We start from the raw sequence: 19,832 nt of genomic DNA, 5'->3' as shown, positions 1-19,832 counted from the left end.
CAAAGAAAATGAAAAACTTACAAAATAAAACAAGGATATTCTACATTTAGTAAATTATTTTGGGGTTCAACGAAATGTATGAGAGTAAATTAAGTGCCTAGAAAAAAAAAAGTGTCCAGAAAGGAAATATAGGTTTGTACAGAACCACTCAACACAAACACACAAAACCCATTCAACCAAAAGACACCACAATTCACGATGGTAAGAAAAAAGAAATCCACAACAAAATACGCAAAATTTGCATCCTTTAACAGAAAGCAGAAAAGGGAAGAGTAATCCAATCTCGTTGTCAGTCCAAATCCACAAGGGAGGAGTAATGAGTGTGTTTTGTGCTTTCTTTCCTTCTTTCTTGTTCAGCACAGAAACCCTCCATCCTTTTGCCATTCCTTCATTTCCGATGTGAAAATTTCCGAGTTTCTTCATTAGTGACAGTCAATTAGGAAGCCATGGTTGGTGCTCTGTCTCACGCCTTGCCAGGCATTCCGTCTTGTTGTTGCCTTTGCCGAATCGATAATCACAAGGAAGATGGCAAGCTCTGCGTTTGGGGTTTCTCCACCTCCAGAGAAAGAAGCGACTCTGGAATCGGAATTGTTCGGGTTTACAAGAGGAGCCTCTTGGGTGACAACCTCACCGGGCGCTGGACTCTCAACGCACTCGACACCCACATTGGTGTCGAGACTGCTCCTCGTCACACCACCGTTGAAATCCCCGTCACCTGTTACCAGGTCGCTTCTTTCGTCTTTAATTTGAATGGGCTCTGTGTTTGTCAAATTGTGATTTTTACTTGTATTTTCTCTGTGGTTGAGAGAGATCCTGCAATAGCGACATATATTATATATGATATATACAAGTCGTTGAACATTGCCATCAAAGACCTTCAAATCACTCTGCTATCCTTACGTTAGCCATCCTAGCAGCGTAGCAGCCTGGCAGTGCCATAATCAAGTGTTTGTCTTAGTGTTTTAGTGATTAAGAAATTTGTTTCTTGTGTTATGATTTCCCTATTTTCGGAACTTCGTTATAGGTCACCATTTACTAAATGCTAAACAAATGACTTTGCAGCTTATTGGCGTTCCTGCTAAGGCTGAGAAAGATGAGGTTGTTAAATCAGTGATGGAATTGAAGAGTGCCGAAATTGAAGAAGGCTACACTTTGGATACAGTCCGATCTCGCTTGGTACACACCTGGATTTTTATTCTTTGCTATTTATTTTTTTAATTAAGTTGTGCTATGTATTATATAGTTTAATTCCTTTTCTCTTACGGGTTTGTTGCCAGTGTCTCTTAACGGATGTGAGAGATAAGCTTCTTTTTGAACCAGAATACGCTGGCAATATTAAGGAAGAGATCCCACCTAAATCTTCCCTACGAATTCCTTGGGCATGGTTGCCGGGTGCTCTTTGCCTTCTTCAAGAGGTAAAGCTTTGTCTTTGTGCACTCTTCTTAATTTGTAATATAATGTTGCTTCTTTGTTCATTTTCTTCCCTTTAAAGAAAAATAAATACGGTTAATCACTGATTCAATTAAAGAGGAATTGAATTCTTTTTTCAGATATTAGTTACCGTACTATGTCAGTGAAACTCCATTTGGCACAGTGCTTTTCATTGTGGATTCTTTTGTAGATAATTTATTAGCTGGAACTGTTTTCTTCTTATTTGTAATTTTATACAACAACTTTTTGTTTTGGTCTAATTATAAACGAAAAAGGATTTTGTTTTGCAAGACACGGGTATATGATATTGGATTTCTCCATTATAGGTTGGGGAAATTAAGCTTGTGCAAGATGTTGGCCGCGTGGCTGTTCAGCATCCAGATGCTAAGCAGTATATTCATGATCTTCTTCTTTCTATGGCATTAGCGGAGGTAAGGCATATCAGCAAAGAGGTCAGGATATTGTACCATCCGTTTCTGCATTGTTATGCTTCCCTTTCTCATCTTAGGTGCTTTCTTGAAGTGTGCAACTGCAAAGGTTGGTTTTGAGAAGAACAAGGTGTCCCAAGGATTTGAAGCTCTAGCTCGCTCTCAGTGTCTTCTAAGGAGTAGAAAGTCTCTTGGTAAAATAGCATTGTTGTCTCAGGTAATACTCTCATCTTCTATTCTGTCAATATTTTGTTATCTGGTTTATCACTCTGGAATGGGACTGTTGTTTTTGGGTTGCAAAGTAGCGACCAGATATATACTAATAATCCAAAAGTATAGTGGATCAAATGTTGAGATGGATCATGGACCTGCTGGTTGAAATTTGTAAACTATGACAAATTTCTGTTTGAAAACATTTAACTTTATTCCATGCTTGTACTTGCCCAAAAGTATACTTGCTCATGCTGCTGTGTAAATCATATGTTGGTCATGTTTAATAGATAGAAGAATCTTTGGAGGAGCTTGCACCTGCCTGTACATTGGAATTGCTTGGCATGTCTCACTCACCTGAGAATGCGGAACGAAGACGAGGAGCAATTGCAGCCTTGCGTGAATTGGTCAGGCAGGGACTTGATGTGGAAACTTCATGCCGGGTTCAAGACTGGCCATGCTTCTTGACCCAAGCACTGAATAGACTAACGGCTTCAGAGATAGTTGATCTTCTTCCATGGGATGACTTAGCTATTACAAGGAAGAACAAGAAATCACTTGAATCGCAGAATCAACGGGTTGTAATTGATTTTAATTGTTTCTACATGGTATTAACAGCTCATGTTGCACTGGGTTTTTCAAGCAAGCAAAAGGAATTGGTAAGTTCATTATTCTCCTAGGTTACTTGCTTTGAAATAATTAATTTTGAATAAGAAGGCTGATGGAATAGTTCCCTTCAAATTCTCTCGAGGGTGTTGTTGTCTGTTCCATTTTGTTAATTTCAGTATTTATCATATGGTTGTGCAGATTGAGAAAGCAAAATCTGTATGTGACTGCCTGATTGCATCAGAGGGTGCTGATCTGAAACTTGAGGAAGCTTTTTGCTGGTTCCTTCTTGGTCAGGTACATTTTTCAATTTCCTTTTAGTTTTATGTCCTGCACTGTTTCATAAAGTTGTTTTGGATATCTTGCATAGACTGAATTTGTTTTCCTTTTCTCCTTTCTGTTTTCTCTACTACGAAATATTAACTTGGTTTCCAGGGTGATGAGGCTGCGGTTGTTGAAAAGCTTCAGAAGCTGGAGTTGAACTCAAATTCTGCTGCACGAAATTCAATCTTAGGGAAGGAAGTTAAGGATACTTGTGGTGCAACTCAATCATTGGTACATCTCTTATGGGTTGTTGTTGTCTCCCTATTTACACAGCGTATATTGTGATCAATGCGGTCTATTTATGTATCAACTTCTTTTAATTAGTGGCATGCACATCAACATTCCAAAAAAGCATACACTAGTAGCCAGGGGCCACTCTAGCTCTTAATCAATTTTCCTTTACTTTCTCTGTGTCATGTCATTTGTTTCAGGAAAAGTAAAAGTTGTTTTTAGCCTGCAGAATAGATGGTTTATCATGAAAATGCATTGTGTTCCATGTTGTGCCATTTCACACTCTACTTATTTCAGTACAAACTTTATGTTTGTTTTCAAGGCCAGTACTTTCTCATGTCGGACTGCCTGCTGAACTTAATCAGGAAATGTGGCTGAAGGATGCTGTCCTTGCTGTGTTTCCAGATTCACGAGATTGCCCTCCATCGTTGGTGAGATTCACAATGATGGATTGATTAAGGATTTTAGTTTTGTTTTACCAGACAGTTTATGCATGTGTGTATGTATGTCTTTGCAGGCCAACTTTTTTGGTGGTGACAAGAGAACTCCTCTGAGCAAGAAAAGCAAAGTAGCTCCACAGAATTTGCCTATCATAAGTCAAAGACCAATGTCCGCTGCTTTTGTTTCAGAACGGAGAGATTTTGATAAATCTTTTTCCCATATGAACTCTTCTCAATATCTTGGAACAGCTGTTAAGCAGTTGGCTCCAACTGATCTGCGAAGTCCCTTGATATTGGGCAAGACTGGCAGTGGAACCAGTGCCAATGCATCATCAGTTCAATTGGAAAGGAATCTTGGCATGGACCGCAGTAAAGTTTGGGATGGTTGGTTTGCGAGAGGAGTTTTGGTTGGAAGGATCACTTTAGTTGGAGTACTGGGGTGCATTGTTTTTGCTACCTTAAGATTAACAGGATTGAAGGGAAATGTGATGAGAAGTGCTTCTCAACAGGCCTCCAGTAAGCGAAATATGCACACAAGTTCTATTGCTTGGACAACAAATCCATCTGCGGATTCTAATCTAGTCCCTGCTTATATCAAGGGGAATGGACTAGCTGGCAGATTTAAGAAGCTTTTGGTGACTTTTATGAAGCCGGTGGGGACCTTCTCAGATGCTGGAAATCGGCAGATTCCGTATTTGTCCTCTTCAACGGCTGTGCTTCGGAGACTTATGTCTATTGAAGAAGCTAAAGACCTTGTGAAGCAATGGCAAGCAATTAAAGCTGAAGCTCTGGGGCCCACTCATGAAGTTCACAGCCTCTCTGAAATCCTTGATGACTCAATGCTTGTTCAGGTGTAGTTAAGCTTACTTCCTTTTACATGTTCTTTTCCTTGATGATTCTTGCAAGTTTTACTGCTTTACGGTATGGGTTTGGGTGGTTACGATTGCATGCATGGTTCACAGTGGCAGGCTTTGGCTGATGCTGCAAAAGCAAGGTCTTGTTATTGGAAGTTTGTCTTGCTACAACTGTCTGTCCTACGTGCTGAGATTTTATCAGATGAAGTTGGAGGGGAAACAGCAGAGGTTGAGGCTGTCGTAGAGGAAGCGGCTGAACTTGTTAATGAATCTGAGCAAAAGAACCCAAGTTATTACAGGTGAGTTGATTGAAGGGGTTATGATTATTTTTGTGGTTTCTGTTACTGTATTTGGCGGGGTGGGGTGGCGTGTGGAGGGGGTGATGATTATCGGGGCTTGTATTTGATTTCTTTTCTGTTGGAGTGATTGCAGCACCTATAAAATTTGGTATGTTCTAAGAAGGCAAGAAGACGGTTCGTGGAGGTTCTGTGAAGGGGAAGTGCAGACACCATCATAGCATTAGCCTAGCCTAGTTGCTGCTGTAAGCTTGAACCGTCCACGCCGAATAATGCTTTTCTAACTTGGTTCCTTCCTCCTATCTGTAATTTTTCTTGTGGAGGAGAGGTCCCAACTAATTGGAGATGTGGATCTAAATTGAGGGAGCTTTTTTTTCTTTTTTTCTTTTTTTCTTTTTTCGCAGAAGTATGAAAATGGTTTGTGTTGATAATTCTTTTAGTTGTGATTATGTTGATAAATTGTTTACATGTGGCTGGAATAGAATGAGCATTGCTTTCATCGTCGTGTGTTTGTTGCCTTTTAACATAGGAATTGTTTGAGACGTGTACAAATTATTGATTAATTATCCAACTCAAAGGACCAGGAAGGAGGATCGAGTTTCCAAATTTACCATGTCATCTTGTTATGCTAATTTAGCCATTTTTCTTTTTAAACCGAGACATTACAGTAACGGGAAATTTGTTGTATGCAAGTTTTATGTGGAAGATGTGACGCGTTAGAGGTCCGAATATACTAATAATTGTCACATGCTTAAGTCAAAACTAGTAGGCCACTCAGTAATATGGTTTGGTAGTATTTCTTTTACTTTGAATTAAAAGGTTTTAGGTTCGAAGCTAGTGGATGACGAATTTGATATCAAATTAAACTGCCTGTTGTGTGGCTTAACCAAACTCCTCATTCTTTTAGCGTAAAAATACTAATGTACTAAAAAAATAAAAAAAAATAAAAAAAAAAAGTCAAAACTAACAGACAAATGTCTGCCCCTTAAATAGGAGGTTTAGTGGGTTAAAAGGAGGTTTAAAGAAAGAAAAACAAGGAAGCTTTGGAAAAGCAAGCCCAGCCCATGTTAAACCACAGCGCCCCACCCCACAGCACAAGAATCTGAGACTAGAGACCATTTCTTTGATCGCGAATTGAAGCACACATCAGACGACTATCAGAGAGAGTTTGAACGCCAATCACGGTGATGGGTCGTCAAGCCGTAGCCAAGCTGATCCGTTCGATCGCATCGCACAGAACATCTCCGTCAACGTCCTTACTTCAGCGCCGCCATTACTCCCCGGCTCCGCCACCGCCCCCCGCTGTCTTCGTTGACAAAAACACTCGCGTCATATGCCAAGGCATCACCGGCAAGAACGGCACTTTCCACACCGAGCAAGCCATCGAATATGGCACCAAAATGGTATCTATCACTTGCATTCCCCTCTCACTCTCTCTCTCCCTTCTCCAAATTGGTCTCTATATGTGCTTTCATCTGTTTCCGATTTTCGTTTGCTTTATTGAAAATTCTAGGTTTTTCTCAAACGCATTCATACAGGCCGGGCCTTAGATGTGTATGCAATTTTACTTGAAATTTCTGCTAGTGATTTACACAAAGCCGAAAGCTCCGGAATCAATTACCAAATTACTGGCGCCACCTGAGATTATTTTGCTGTTTTACACGTTTTGGGATTTCCTTTTGATTCTCGTGCTGCTATGTTTATGTATTTAGATTCATTTGCTCATGTGCTTAAACTTGCTTGTCTCTTACTAGTGAATGTCGAAAGCGGAGTTTCAAATTGGTAAAAATAATTGGGAATTGTGTTCATGTTGACATGTAAACTGGCGATGTGGGTTTCCTAATGCGGCAACGCTAATGCAATAATTAGGAGTGCTTGCAACTAATTGACTAAGTTTAGTTTCAAGGTTAATTTTCTATAACAAGCTTTCTTTCTGAAATATACTAAAAAAACAAAAAAAAAAAAACTTAAGAGTGATCCATTTTATTTTTCCTTTCTTTCTTTCGTTGATTATATTTGTATACGATTGTGCTGAAACAGGTGGGTGGTGTAACACCGAAGAAGGGTGGGACTGAGCATTTGGGACTTCCTGTTTTCAACTCAGTTGCAGAAGCAAAAGCTGAAACAAAGGCTAACGCCTCAGTCATATATGTCCCCCCACCATTTGCTGCTGCTGCTATTCTTGAGGCAGTGGAAGCAGAGCTGGATCTTGTTGTTTGCATCACTGAGGGGATCCCACAACATGATATGGTAGTGTTAATTTCACCAATATCTTTAAATAGGAAAAATAAGATCACCATGTTTGTACTTGGGATGATGCGCCAATAGTCTCATCTTTTGGGACTTGTAAAGAACCTCCAACCATATTTATTGAGTTCATCCTTCATGGACTATCATATGGCTTGGAATACAGACTTCATTGAACTTGATCGGGGCTCTGATAATTATTTTCAGCTCACTAGTTCACTGAAAGCGTAGTTATTAATCTTGAATCTGGTCTTCTGTGATTCGTGCGAGTGTGTTATTGAAGCTAATATTTATGAATTTCAGGTGCGTGTCAAGGCTGCTATTAACAGGCAATCTAAAACTCGGCTCATTGGGCCAAATTGCCCTGGAATTATTAAGCCTGGTGAATGCAAAATCGGAATTATGCCTGGCTACATTCATAAACCTGGGCGTATAGGAATTGTTTCTCGATCTGGTACCTTGACCTATGAAGCAGTGAGTACTAATTTTAATCCAGGGGGACTGGGAGAACTATCCGATTAGCCTCTACAATTTTTCCTCTCCAACATACAATTTTCATATTAATTTGGTCCTTTCAGTAGATTGGATACTCTTATTATGATTCAATCTTCAGCTTTTCTTGTTTGATATTTGAATCTTGTGGGCACCAGTTCAGTTCCTTATAAATCTAACTAATTTTTTCCTTTTACCCTGCAGGTTTTCCAAACAACTGCTGTTGGCCTTGGACAATCCACCTGTGTTGGTATTGGGGGGGATCCATTTAACGGTACAAACTTTGTTGATTGCATTGACAGATTCCTACAAGATCCTCAAACAGAAGGTTAGGAGTTTGAATTAGTTTTTCTTTTCATGTTGCAGTTGATCAAATTGCAGATTGAATGGAAGGATATGCATCCTTTCATCCGCTCGTGTATTTGTTTATATTGCATGCATAGGTTCATATTTATGCTATGAGTGTCCATAAAATAATTGATTGTATTCGGACCCTCCTGTTTCCCATCTCTGTCTCACACAGACACCCATATTGTCTTAAGTCATACAGTTATCCAGCTTTGATGAGGTAAAACAATACTCTGTTAGCATTAGTTCAGTTTTAAGGTTCAACATTGGAGTATATGTTCGATGTTAAAAATCAGGTTAGTTCACCACTGCTGGAAATTACATTAGTACACTGAGCATAGAAGACTAGACGACATCCCTGGATTGACATTGACCGACTATAATTTGTTGAGTCAAATAGAAAGTGTTCTTATGCTCCCATTTTCCAACCCTTTTTAGGGGCTTTATGATAAGCGTCATGTTCCAACTACTTTGACTGGATACTAATTTCCATTTAAAGTTCATCGGTCGTTTTGGGACTTTTCTCTTTTATGATTTTGGATGCTCGTCCATTCTACTATTTTTGGCTGGCTGACATTGTGTATGTTGCTTAAACACTGCGTTAACCAACTTTTTCTTGATGTAAAGTGTATGTATTCATTTCTTACATCTGTCATCTGTGTGGATGTTGGTGAAGTATACAATATAACATGTCTTGAAGTAGAGGACAAGTAATTTGAAATTAATTCCAGAATGTGCGTGTTTTAGGTATCATTCTTATAGGAGAGATTGGTGGGACTGCAGAAGAGGATGCTGCTGCATTGATTAAGGTAGGAATCTCACTAATTTTTGTTTGTATACCATAGTTCATAGGTTTCTTCTGGTGTCTGAACATCTAAGGACCTGTTGAGCCATACATGATTTTACTTCTCGTAGATTCTCAAAGTTAGCTTCAGTAACAGTAAGTACTGGTGTCTATATTTGTTGTCTGGATATGGGTTGCTCCAACTGATTCTCTGACCAATTAAACAGGAAAGTGGAACTGAGAAGCCTGTTGTTGCATTTATTGCTGGATTAACCGCACCTCCTGGTCGTCGTATGGGTCATGCTGGAGGTATATAATTCTTACCCTCTCTCTGTCTCATTGTCTAAGGATGAGTGTGTGGTTTCCTATATGTTATGATTACTCACATCTGGTTTTGCAGCTATTGTGTCGGGGGGGAAGGGTACCGCACAAGACAAAATCAAGACACTAAGGGAAGCTGATGTTACAGTGGTGGAGTCTCCCGCGAAAATTGGGTTAGCCATGCTTGACGTCTTCAAACAGAGGGGCCTTGTGAATTAGCAGCTTGACAACGGCAGTTCATTAGCAATCACACCTATAATATTCTATGGCAAGATGTCAAAAACAAGATGATTGTCTTCAATTTTTCACTGAATATAACTTAACTGCGGTGGAGCATTTGAATGCTCCGAGATTTCTTCCCCCATTAATTTGGTTTTTGCGATTGTTTTTTCATACATAAGTGATTTGAAGGGATTCCATAATATGAATATTGTTGCTGTAGACAGATTCTGCTCAGGGAATTCATTTCGTAACTTAAAGGCTGAATGCCGACTGCCGAGCCAACAACAATGTTGTAATACAACTTTTTACTGTCCAGTCTGATTAGAAAAACAAAGAGGACAGAGGGAAGGGTCTTCAATCGAACTTTTATTTCTTTTTTCTGGTTACAACGTTTGTTTCTTTGCTTGATAATGATTTTTAGGGTAGTGCAATTCACACGCTCATTTTTACTTCTCACACACTCCTCTCAATTTTCGGTTGTCGGATCGAATGAATTGAAGAAGATCAATGAATGAAATTAACAAAGGTGTATGGGAGGTAAAACTGGGTTTACGGATAGCAATACCCTTTGACCTCTTACGTTTGTTGACCTTATTAGAGATTGTTACTGGCACTAAATTACTAATACAAAAGGCTTAAAAGTGGCTAACTCGAGACCAAGACAATCACTTCAAGCCGTTTTCCGGCCAAACCACGAAGAGTTAGCCTTCAAAAAAGGTACCATTCTCTTCGTCTCGTTGAGAAGTATGATTTTCGTTTTTGAATCATTTGATTTAGTTGAGTATTGAAGAAGTTATGAACGTTTAAAGTTTACCCAGTTTCCGGCGAGTTTCCAAGTTTTCACTCGGACCAGTTAACTTTGAGGCTATTTTCCGGAAATCTCCGGCAACCATTGGGTTTCGAAATAGGTATAATCTTATTCTACACTTTCCTATCGTCACTTTGATATATTATGGGTCGAATTTGGTTAAGAAACGATTGAGTTACAAAGCTTTGAAAATTACCTAAACTTATGGCCAAGAGCTCTGTGACACTTAACTGAGTTTTTAACGGAATGACCAAAATGATGGATGGTGGACAATCTTAGGAACCACTTTTATCGATTTGGAATCTCAGGGACCAAAGTGATGAGTTATGCAAATCTCATGAACAATTTTGACAATTTACCCTAAATGATATTCACTAGGCCACAAGTAAAGAAACCCTTCTTTTACTGGTTAATTTTTTTTTTTTTGGACATCCATTTTTCTTCTATAATTATGAATGCTTTCTCTTCAATTTTTTTTTGTTAACAGTGGCAAAATGCATCCGTTTTGTTTGCAAAACCCTATGAGTGTCCAAATAAAATAATTGTCTTCCTTATAGAACCACTCTCATGTGCTTTGGCCAGACTTTTTTTTTTTTTTTTTTTTTAATTTTTATTCGAAGTGTTTTGGCCAGACTTTACAACCGCATTGGGATGTGAAAAATGGTAGAAGAAACCTCTGATGCATAGATAATGCTTCTAACCACTTTAGAAGCCAACTCCTGCCTTGCTAAACTTTTAAAATCTGTTTGGTACTCTACTTAAATCTAATGAACAATTCATTCAACCTATTTAATTCATTCAGTGAACAGTAATAGACCCCATAAACAGTTTAATTGGCCAAATGCATATCCAACCCTAAAACTAAATAGGCTAGTCAATTTTATTAAAATATTATTAATTTTTATTATAAAATAATAAAAAAATTAATTTGATTTTTAATTTCTGACTTTATAAAAAAATATTATTAATTTCTAACATTTAATTTATTTTTTTTTAAGTTTTTTGGTCAAAAAATCTGGACTGTTGATCTAAAAATCGAATGGTCCTCATTGTGCCATGTCAGTAGCCATTAAATTTCAATTTCAATTTTTTTTACCGTTGGAAATCCAACGGCTCAAAAAAATAGCCGCTGGAAATCCAACGATCCTCATTGTGCCACGTATCCACACGGAAGAACACCATAGTGCTCCTGCATAGTGGGCCCCACCTCTGCGATGTTGTCGGCCACTCGTGACCACGTGCGCGTGTTTTCCACACGCGAAGCGCAAAAAAAATTGAAATGGCATGTGACGTCACACTAGTATCAGCATGATGTCACATAGGCCGGGCCTTGGCTCTACACATTTTGGGCCACCTTATAGGACGGCTTGGGCTGTGTGTCAGCCTATTCCCAGCCTATTAGGCTGGGTTGAAGCACTTTTTATGCCTGCCGGGCCATTTTGTGGACTGTGAGTCGACCTACCCTTTGGGGTGGACTTGCTCTAAACTCACTCATTTATTTTCTCTCTCTCTCCTCCCCTCTCATTCCAAATCTATCTCTCTCCCACTCTTTTTTTTTTTTACCCTTTTTGTCTCTCATCCAATCTGCTCTCTTCATTCTCTCGGTTATTTTTGAGAAAATTTTCAGTGTGATCAGTATACAGGGTGGTACACCACGTGTCATTATACAAATAGTGAGATATGTGTGTTAAAAAGTTTAACTTAAAAAATAAAATTTCTCACCACTTATATAAAAACACGTGGTGTATCACCCCCCTGTGTTCCGATCACAATGAAAAAATTGTTCTTTCTCTCACTCCTCTTCCTCTTTATCTCGTCCGATCATCTATCTTATTTTTCTTTCTTTCAATTATCTCTTACTTTCTTTCCTCATTTCTCCTCTTTCTCCCTTTCCTCCATCCCTCTCTTTTTATATCTATTTGTCTAATTTAAGCCGTAATATTTAAAAATTTTAAATCGCAAACCAATCAAATTTTTTAGTCTTAAAGAAAATTGTTTTCAAGAAATATTCTTAAGATATGTTTTGAGAAATGATAAAAAATTTCATATAGAATACCAAACAGACCCTTAGTTTTCACAAGTTACTTCGATTTAAGCGTGAAAGGACTATTACCCTACACGTGAACAACAAATGACAAGGCTTGGATAGAAATCTTGATTTTTTTTTTTTAACAAACAACACACAAGGGGGTGGAAGTGAAATAAGGTTCATAATGGGCTATCAATTATGCAGTTCAAATTCGGATTTGGATCCTCTCCTAAGCCCAAGGAAAGGATCCTCTTGACCAAGGAGTGTAAGCCGTTGGATTTTCATTTAACAGTTATAATTATTATAACTTTAAAAGAACCCCATATTTGTAACCGTTGAATGAAAACAACTGCTCACACTTCGTGGTCAGGAGGATCCTCTCCTTGGGCTCAGGAGAGGATCCAAATCCTTCAAATTCACCTTTAACGAGACTTAAACCTAAGACTTCTCACTCATAATAAGTGATGAGAAATATCACTTGACCGTAGTACTAAATGGCAACGGACTTCACCAAGTCTGAGACTTACTCTGGACCACAGGGATGATCTATGCAATTTAGACGAAATACTATGTACAAATCGACCGATCACAAAACAATAAAACATGAATTAGTACTGTTGTGACTAGTAAATATAAGATTAGAATGTACACAAATTCAAGAATGGTTTTATCTGTTCTAGGATTACAAGGCAAGTCTAAACGTTCCGCCAGTTAAACACAAAAATTCCACGCTACTCGGCTATGCAACAGTTCAAATGCCACAAGGCAAACGGGCAAATGTCTATGCCCACAATATCCCAACTTCATTAAGCAGTCGTAGGATCGTTTATCACACCCAAGAAATCGTCCTTTATGGTGCCAATGCAGAACTGCAAAATTAGAGGGAAAAACTAGTATCAGAAACAAACAAAAAGACGCTAAATATCATGAAGGACAAAACGATTCTAGCCCCTTTCTATAGAAGTGGCTTCAGCCAGGCTCTAAGAAACTAAATGCGTAAAAAACTGACTATGGCGGAGAACCAGGATCAAACAAGCAGGAAATTCATCAGAATGTAGGGTTGGATCATGATGATCATCCCACCACACCACATTCAGTATGATTTAGTGTTGAAAATTCAAAATATGACACGCTGACTAATCAAGGGTAAACAGGACCATTCCTAGAAGGCTAGGATGACGCTGCTACTTTACGCCTCTAAATCATCCTCACCCTACCCTTTTCGTCCATAACTAAAGCTGAATCACTTGGACAGTACAAGGAAAATGGCAAAACATACAAGTCACGGAGAGAAGAGAAAACAGATTGAGGGTATACAATTTCAGTAGCATCTACTCGGGTTCCAATTATCTTTAATCGCACTTCGCTGTCTTTCTGAATCTTAACCTGCAAAATAACAAGAAATCAATGTTTAACCGTATAAATCTAAGCTAAAAGAAACAGCTGAGAATCATTTGAAACAGAAGCATACTGATCCATCTGATGTTGTATAGTTTGGCATATCCCCAATCTGGAACTCCATGTCATCCGGTATCAACTACAAAACAAGATGAGGACATTAACATACACTGTATATGGAAAACATAATGATTATGACATGTTAGTTTAACCCATTAACTGAGACAGCAAAAGAAACAAGTACTCTTTAAACTCCAAAAACCAGAAACCTATAATCCAAAGAAGTTGAGAAAGTACAAATCTCATAGAATTATTGCTTATGAGAATTATTCCTTTGTATAAAAGACTAGTAGACCACTACTTATGCCACACCTCGACACTAGTTTCCAGTGAGGACCGAACTCGAGGCGTGCTGGCCATCACCGGTTGGGTGACAAAGCCAAAATACAACATAGATTATGTTTTAAAGAAAGATACAAGATTGACTAACTTAAAAGTATATCATTCTTTAGACTGACATTTTATTTAAAAAGTTGAGTAGAACTTGTTATTTGGAAGGAAGGGGGTAAATGACGGCAAAGGTAAAAGAATAACATAGCAACAATACAACCCAAGTCCTTGCAAAAGTTTACAACTTTGTACTCGATAACATTATGGAAAACAAAGTTTTCTAACAAGATATGGATAATGCTTATCACTGCTCAGAATAATCAAAGGGGGAAGAGATACTTACGTGGTTCGAAACAAAGATTTGAACAGGACCAGCCTCAGCAAAGAATCCCATCTATAAAATTTGGAGATGACATTACATTTTCTGCAGTTAGTATTATACAGAATACAAGAGCTTGCAAAAGCAAAGTAAGAACACTGATGATAAAACGTTAATAGGTGAAAGAGGAAAAGCATACCTTGTTGACCATGGTAACAACAGCTTCTAAGATCTCTCCTTTGAATGGTCTGAAAACAACACACTGGTACTTGATGGGGAATGAGACGAAGCCTGTCCCATCACGAATCATCCCTTTCCCAATGTTTTCTATGCCCGTAATTGCAACCACAAATCCATGTTGACCACTGCACAAAAAGTATTCATATCAACTACTAGATCCATCCCAACCCGTGATGGAGAATCTGCCATATATTTGGTTTGAAAGACACTAAGTAAAGCACTTGAATGTCAATATTGAATTGGATAGGAGAAAAGAACGTGGTAAAGGATCGACAAGAAGCAACTTTTGGTTTGTTTTCGTGTTCTGACGTGTAATGCATAACCCAACAGCATAAAGCAAACAATACAAGAAAAAATAAAGCCGAAGAGAGAGAGAGAGAGAGAGAGAGAGAGAGGACAACCTGCAAGTGCCTTCGACATCTTTCATGAGCTTGGAAACGAGATTTTCACGGAGATTGCGGCCAAAGTGGCGAGGATGAAGCTGCATGTTCCTCTCCAGCACTATATGGAAGAACATCTTTCCTTCTCCCTGAATCTCTCAATTCTGATTGACGAGTTGGAAATTGAGAATTCGATGTTTGCCCTAACCCTTCCAACTAGGAACTTCTTACTTCCTTCTCTCTCCAGAGAGATACTCTTTCCCTCGCTGTAGCAAGGCAGATACCTAACCTTGTCTCCGTGAGACGAAGACATCATAGTAAAAAGGAAATCCCAATTCGAGGGCCCAGCCAGCCCAAATAAAGCAAGAGCCCAAAATATCCAAGTCCAACACTGTTAATGTTTGACCTGCGGGAGATTCTCCTAAACAAGTTGCGTCGCGGCGAGTGATGGCACTCGTAATCGCAGGAGCAGATCCCCTTCCTGATCCTTGATCCTTGTCTGTCGTGCTTGTGTCGTCCCTGTGATCGCACTTGTAATCGCAGGAGCAGATCCCCTTCCTGATCCTTGATCCTTGTCTTTCGTGCTTGTGTCATCCCTAAAATGTCACTCCTACCACTTTTAAGTGTACAAGTGAAACGCAACTGAAAAGTGCAAACCCCTGAAATTCAGTTCGCTCCAGTTCGTTTCTTTCTCAAACGAAACACCAACATCATGGTCGGAAAAACGGAGCCCCTCAACGCCACAGCCACCACGAAAACCGGCCAATCTCCGCCCCTAGCCACATCCATGTCAGGTCTCCTCGGCAACTTCTCGTTCAAAACCCTAAAACTGAAGACCAAGCAGCAGGAGCTCCTGATCCGAGTCTCCATCCTCTGCTTGGTCTACGTCCTCGCCTTCATCACCCGCCTCTTCAGCGTCCTCCGCTACGAGTCCATGATCCACGAGTTCGATCCCTATTTCAATTACCGTACTACCCTCTACCTTACCGAGAAGGGCTTCTACGAATTCTGGAACTGGTTCGACTCCGAGAGTTGGTACCCCTTGGGTCGGATCATCGGCGGCACCCTCTACCCTGGCCTCATGGTCACCGCTGCCATCATCTACTGGGCCCTCCGATTCCTCAGCTTCGCCGTACACATTCGCGAAGTCTGCGTCCTGACCGCTCCATTTTTCGCCTCCAACACCACCCTCGTAGCATATTTCTTCGGTAAAGAGATTTGGGACACCGGCGCCGGCCTTGTCGCCGCCGCATTGATCGCCATTTGCCCCGGCTACATCTCCAGATCGGTGGCCGGCTCCTACGACAATGAGGGTGTCGCCATTTTCGCCCTGTTGCTGACGTTTTACTTGTTCGTCAAGGCCGTCAACACCGGCTCGCTCGCTTGGGCGTTGGGCTCCGCATTGGGCTACTTCTACATGGTCTCTGCCTGGGGAGGTTATATCTTTATAATTAACTTGATTCCCCTTTACGTTTTGGTGCTTTTGATCACCGGGCGATATTCCATGAGGTTGTATGTCGCCTACAATTGCACTTATATTCTCGGAATGTTGCTCGCTATGCAAATTCGCTTTGTCGGCTTTCAGCACGTTCAGTCTGGGGAGCACATGGCTGCCATGGGCGTCTTCTTCTTGATGCAGGTTGGTAGGTTGTTTTCCTTAGGTTGCTTTTCCATTCCATACATTAACTCAGTTTATCTGTGTCTTTTTGTCAATTCATTTCTTGGTACTTACTTCATTTTTCATGTTTGTTTGGTGACACGGGGGATGGGGTTGGCAGGTATTTTACTTCTTAGATTATGTCAAGCACCTACTAAGTGACTCTAAGATGTTTCAAGCCTTTTTAAGGATCACTGTCACCTGCGCTGTAGGCGTTGGTGGTGTTGCCTTGGGAGTCGGCACTGCATCTGGCTATATCTCTCCATGGACAGGGCGGTTTTATTCCTTGCTAGATCCAACATATGCCAAGGATCACATTCCTATTATTGCATCTGTCTCTGAGCACCAACCGACGGCTTGGTCATCTTTTATGTTCGATTTTCATATCTTGCTCTTCCTTTTCCCTGCCGGTCTCTACTTCTGCTTCAAGCGTTTGTCAGATGCCACCATATTTGTAGTAATGTATGGTCTTACAAGCATGTACTTTGCTGGTGTCATGGTTCGGTTGATTCTTGTTGCCACACCTGCAGTTTGTCTTATTAGTGCCATTGCTGTCTCTGCGACTATAAAGAATTTGACACAGTTGGCAAGGGCAAAGGACAAGGTTTCCCAAACTGGTTCCACCAAAGGCACCAGCAGCACAAAGGGTTCTTCAAAGGTGACATCTTTACTCCTTTATATGCATACATACACACAAACATATACTTGCAGTGTTGATCTCTTGCTCACTGTTGAATACAGAGTCCATACTCACCGTCTATTTGAACCAAATGCAATGGCTGATATTTGAGTCTCTAGAAAGAAAATTAATTTTCTGAATAAATATCTGCTGTCTGATTTGGATCCATGGTTAGTGAGTATGGATTTTGGTTCTTAATGGTGGCGAGGAGATCGTGATCGTGCGTTTAGAACCACCCATGTGATTTTCTTTTGAGATATTTTGGTGTTATATATCAAGTACCCTTTTTTGTTTTATTTTTTAATTACAGTATATAACACGTAGTATCTTGCTAACATTTGTGTAACAAGCAGGGTTCAATTGATCAATCTCAGCCTTTTCAAAAAAATGGTGCTCTTGTCTTACTCTTTGGTGCATTCTACTTGCTTAGTAAGTATGCAACTCACTGTACCTGGGTCACGTCAGAGGCATACTCATCTCCCTCAATTGTTCTGGCTGCGAGGGGTGCCCATGGGAACAGGGTCATATTTGATGATTACCGTGAGGCATACTTTTGGCTTCGTCAGAATACTCCTCCAGATGCTAAAGTGATGTCATGGTGGGATTATGGGTACCAAATCACTGCAATGGGAAACAGAACTGTTATAGTTGACAATAACACCTGGAACAATACGCACATTGCTACAGTTGGGCGTGCAATGTCATCTTATGAAGATGAGGCATATGACATAATGAGATCGCTTGACGTCGACTATGTCTTAGTTGTATTTGGTGGTGTTACAGGTTATTCTTCTGATGATATCAACAAGTAAGTTCATAAGAATTTATTTAAACTTTTGAACATCACTTGCTATTTGGTAAAGCATTTTATGACAGTGTTGTCTGACGTTTGTATCCATGTTTCTGAAGCTTCTTCAGAACCATTTTGTTCAATATAATTGAAAGTAATAATCTTGTTAGTTATTTTTCTGCTTTCACTATATAGTAATACAAATTTCTTCATGCCAGATTTCTGTGGATGGTGAGAATTGGGGGTGGAGTATTTCCTGTAATTAAGGAACCTGATTACCTTGTTAATGGTGAATATCGTGTTGACAAAGGTGCAGCTCCCAAGATGTTGAACTGTCTCATGTAAGTTTCATAACGCAGCTAAGATGTGCAAACATATGTTATGTGCATACATGTGAGATTTTTTAACAGAGCTAATGATTTCATCTTTTTCCCTAGTGGGACCACACCTTACTTCATTTCACGAACATAGTAAAAGAAAAAACACATGCGTCCAAAGGGGTTCCATAATCCAGAACAATTTGTGTGTATGAAAATCGGTATGATGCCTTAAAGTAGGCAAAAATGGAAAACCTATGCTTGTTACACTGAGCTTATGATTTTGATTGTTCTTTTATGAATGAATTCTCTCAAACTTTTAGTCATAAAATAACACCTTATATTGGCTTGAAAATAGTTAAAGAGCTAATTGGTTTGATGATGTTTTGGTTTGCAATCCTTAAGGCCTAGTGATTGATGTAAGTGTGCTGTATATCATAATGTAAATCGAGTTTCATTTCTGCTGGACCACTGGTTCTAATGTGTGGGGTATTAGGGTGCTATCTCACTCAAAATTAGTCAGAGACCCTTCGATGAATTATCCATTTGAAAATTATTATACCATTTGTGTTCCTTACGTATTATGTCTAGTTCTGTACAGGAATGATTTTTTTTTTTTTCCATTTTTATGGTGATTAGGTACAAGCTGTCTTACTATCGATTTGGAGAGCTGACGACAGAGTATGGCAAACCACCTGGGTAAGTTTCACGTGCCTTGATAACAACTATAGGTGTGCATGCTTCCGTGCAAACAAATGCACAAGTGTAATGCAAAAGCACAGCATGTGGAGTATGAGACACTACAACAATTGTCTAAACTGATTGACAAATAGAAAACGTAGAAACCGGAGTCCTTATTGAGAGAATGGCCATAATATTCCAAGATTGATAATTCTAGGTGCTCTTCCTGAGTTTTATATTGCATTAAAGGCAGCAGTAGACTGGTAATTTACCGCTGGCTTGGGTTTACACTACTAGTTGAAGCCTAGTACATTATTGGGTGAAAATGGAGAGTAAATTATTGCATAAGCACATCTGTATGCTTATATGCTTGCAGTGCATGAGCATGTGCAACCTATGCCAAATAGCTGATTGTCGTTGTTTTGATTGACAGGTATGATCGTGCACGGGGTGTTGAAATTGGAAATAAGGATATCAAACTTGAATACCTGGAAGAGGCATTCACAACGTCGAATTGGATTGTTCGTATTTACAAAGTGAAACCACCAAATAATAGGTGGTAAGTCCGGCTCTCTTGCAGCTACAAGGAAGGAAAGGACAATAGTGAAGGAACATGGTTAGATGAAGGGCGGAGAGATTGGAGTCTTGAGATAGGGTTTTTAGAAGATAGTAAAAGCGTAATTTTCTTTTCTTAGACTTGGTTTGTGGCACTGAAGTTACTGATCTGATCCGGAACCCTTAATTGGAAGGTCGTCTTTTTGCCTCTGAATTACAACGGTTTTGTTCATTGTATCGTTGAGAGATTTTACAATGTAACATTTGAGCAGTTTTAATTTCAGTCGTACGATAAATTATTAAATTTGGTACGTTATCATAATATCATTATTACTTTTTGAAGACAGAATATGAA

The 19,832-nt window shown here is 39.5% G+C and overlaps 4 protein-coding genes across 5 annotated transcripts; 3 read left to right on the top strand and 1 right to left on the bottom strand.

The window, feature by feature from the left end:
- Positions 1-71: 71 nt before the first annotated feature.
- Positions 72-5,319, top strand: LOC103455698 (plastid division protein CDP1, chloroplastic-like). The gene is made up of 12 exons (XM_008395281.4): positions 72-725; positions 1,063-1,176; positions 1,278-1,415; positions 1,758-1,862; positions 1,954-2,076; positions 2,360-2,728; positions 2,877-2,972; positions 3,111-3,230; positions 3,596-3,661; positions 3,748-4,521; positions 4,633-4,823; positions 4,957-5,319. The coding sequence occupies exons 1-12, from the start codon at positions 447-449 to the stop codon at positions 5,039-5,041; spliced, it is 2,460 nt and encodes an 819-aa protein (XP_008393503.1). The 5' UTR covers positions 72-446; the 3' UTR covers positions 5,042-5,319.
- A 513-nt stretch (positions 5,320-5,832) lies between these two features.
- Positions 5,833-9,457, top strand: LOC103455699 (succinate--CoA ligase [ADP-forming] subunit alpha-2, mitochondrial-like). 2 transcript variants are annotated; one of them, XM_008395282.4, is made up of 7 exons: positions 5,833-6,223; positions 6,861-7,070; positions 7,371-7,541; positions 7,764-7,887; positions 8,655-8,716; positions 8,919-9,000; positions 9,092-9,457. In XM_008395282.4, the coding sequence occupies exons 1-7, from the start codon at positions 6,008-6,010 to the stop codon at positions 9,229-9,231; spliced, it is 1,005 nt and encodes a 334-aa protein (XP_008393504.1). In that variant the 5' UTR covers positions 5,833-6,007; the 3' UTR covers positions 9,232-9,457. The 2 variants fall into 2 exon arrangements, with proteins under 2 accessions (XP_008393504.1, XP_070668253.1); XM_070812152.1 differs by lacking the exon at positions 7,371-7,541 and having other exon boundaries at positions 5,862-6,223.
- Positions 9,458-12,657: 3,200 nt separating this feature from the next.
- On the bottom strand, positions 12,658-15,145 carry LOC103455700 (DNA-directed RNA polymerase II subunit RPB7-like). The gene is made up of 6 exons (XM_008395283.4): positions 14,820-15,145; positions 14,378-14,543; positions 14,203-14,253; positions 13,543-13,608; positions 13,389-13,457; positions 12,658-12,940 (listed from the first exon to the last, which is right to left on the bottom strand). Exons 1-6 carry the CDS (start codon positions 14,933-14,935, stop codon positions 12,878-12,880), a joined length of 531 nt encoding a protein of 176 aa, XP_008393505.1. The 5' UTR covers positions 14,936-15,145; the 3' UTR covers positions 12,658-12,877.
- A 40-nt stretch (positions 15,146-15,185) lies between these two features.
- On the top strand, positions 15,186-19,781 carry LOC103455701 (dolichyl-diphosphooligosaccharide--protein glycosyltransferase subunit STT3B). The gene is made up of 6 exons (XM_008395285.4): positions 15,186-16,437; positions 16,577-17,113; positions 17,488-17,942; positions 18,143-18,265; positions 18,881-18,940; positions 19,356-19,781. Exons 1-6 carry the CDS (start codon positions 15,511-15,513, stop codon positions 19,483-19,485), a joined length of 2,232 nt encoding a protein of 743 aa, XP_008393507.1. The 5' UTR covers positions 15,186-15,510; the 3' UTR covers positions 19,486-19,781.
- Positions 19,782-19,832: the final 51 nt, after the last annotated feature.

Source organism: Malus domestica, chromosome 14 (assembly GCF_042453785.1).
Source record: "Malus domestica chromosome 14, GDT2T_hap1".
NCBI classification, from domain to species: domain Eukaryota; kingdom Viridiplantae; phylum Streptophyta; class Magnoliopsida; order Rosales; family Rosaceae; genus Malus; species Malus domestica.
This window is presented reverse-complemented; position numbering and strand designations above follow the sequence as displayed.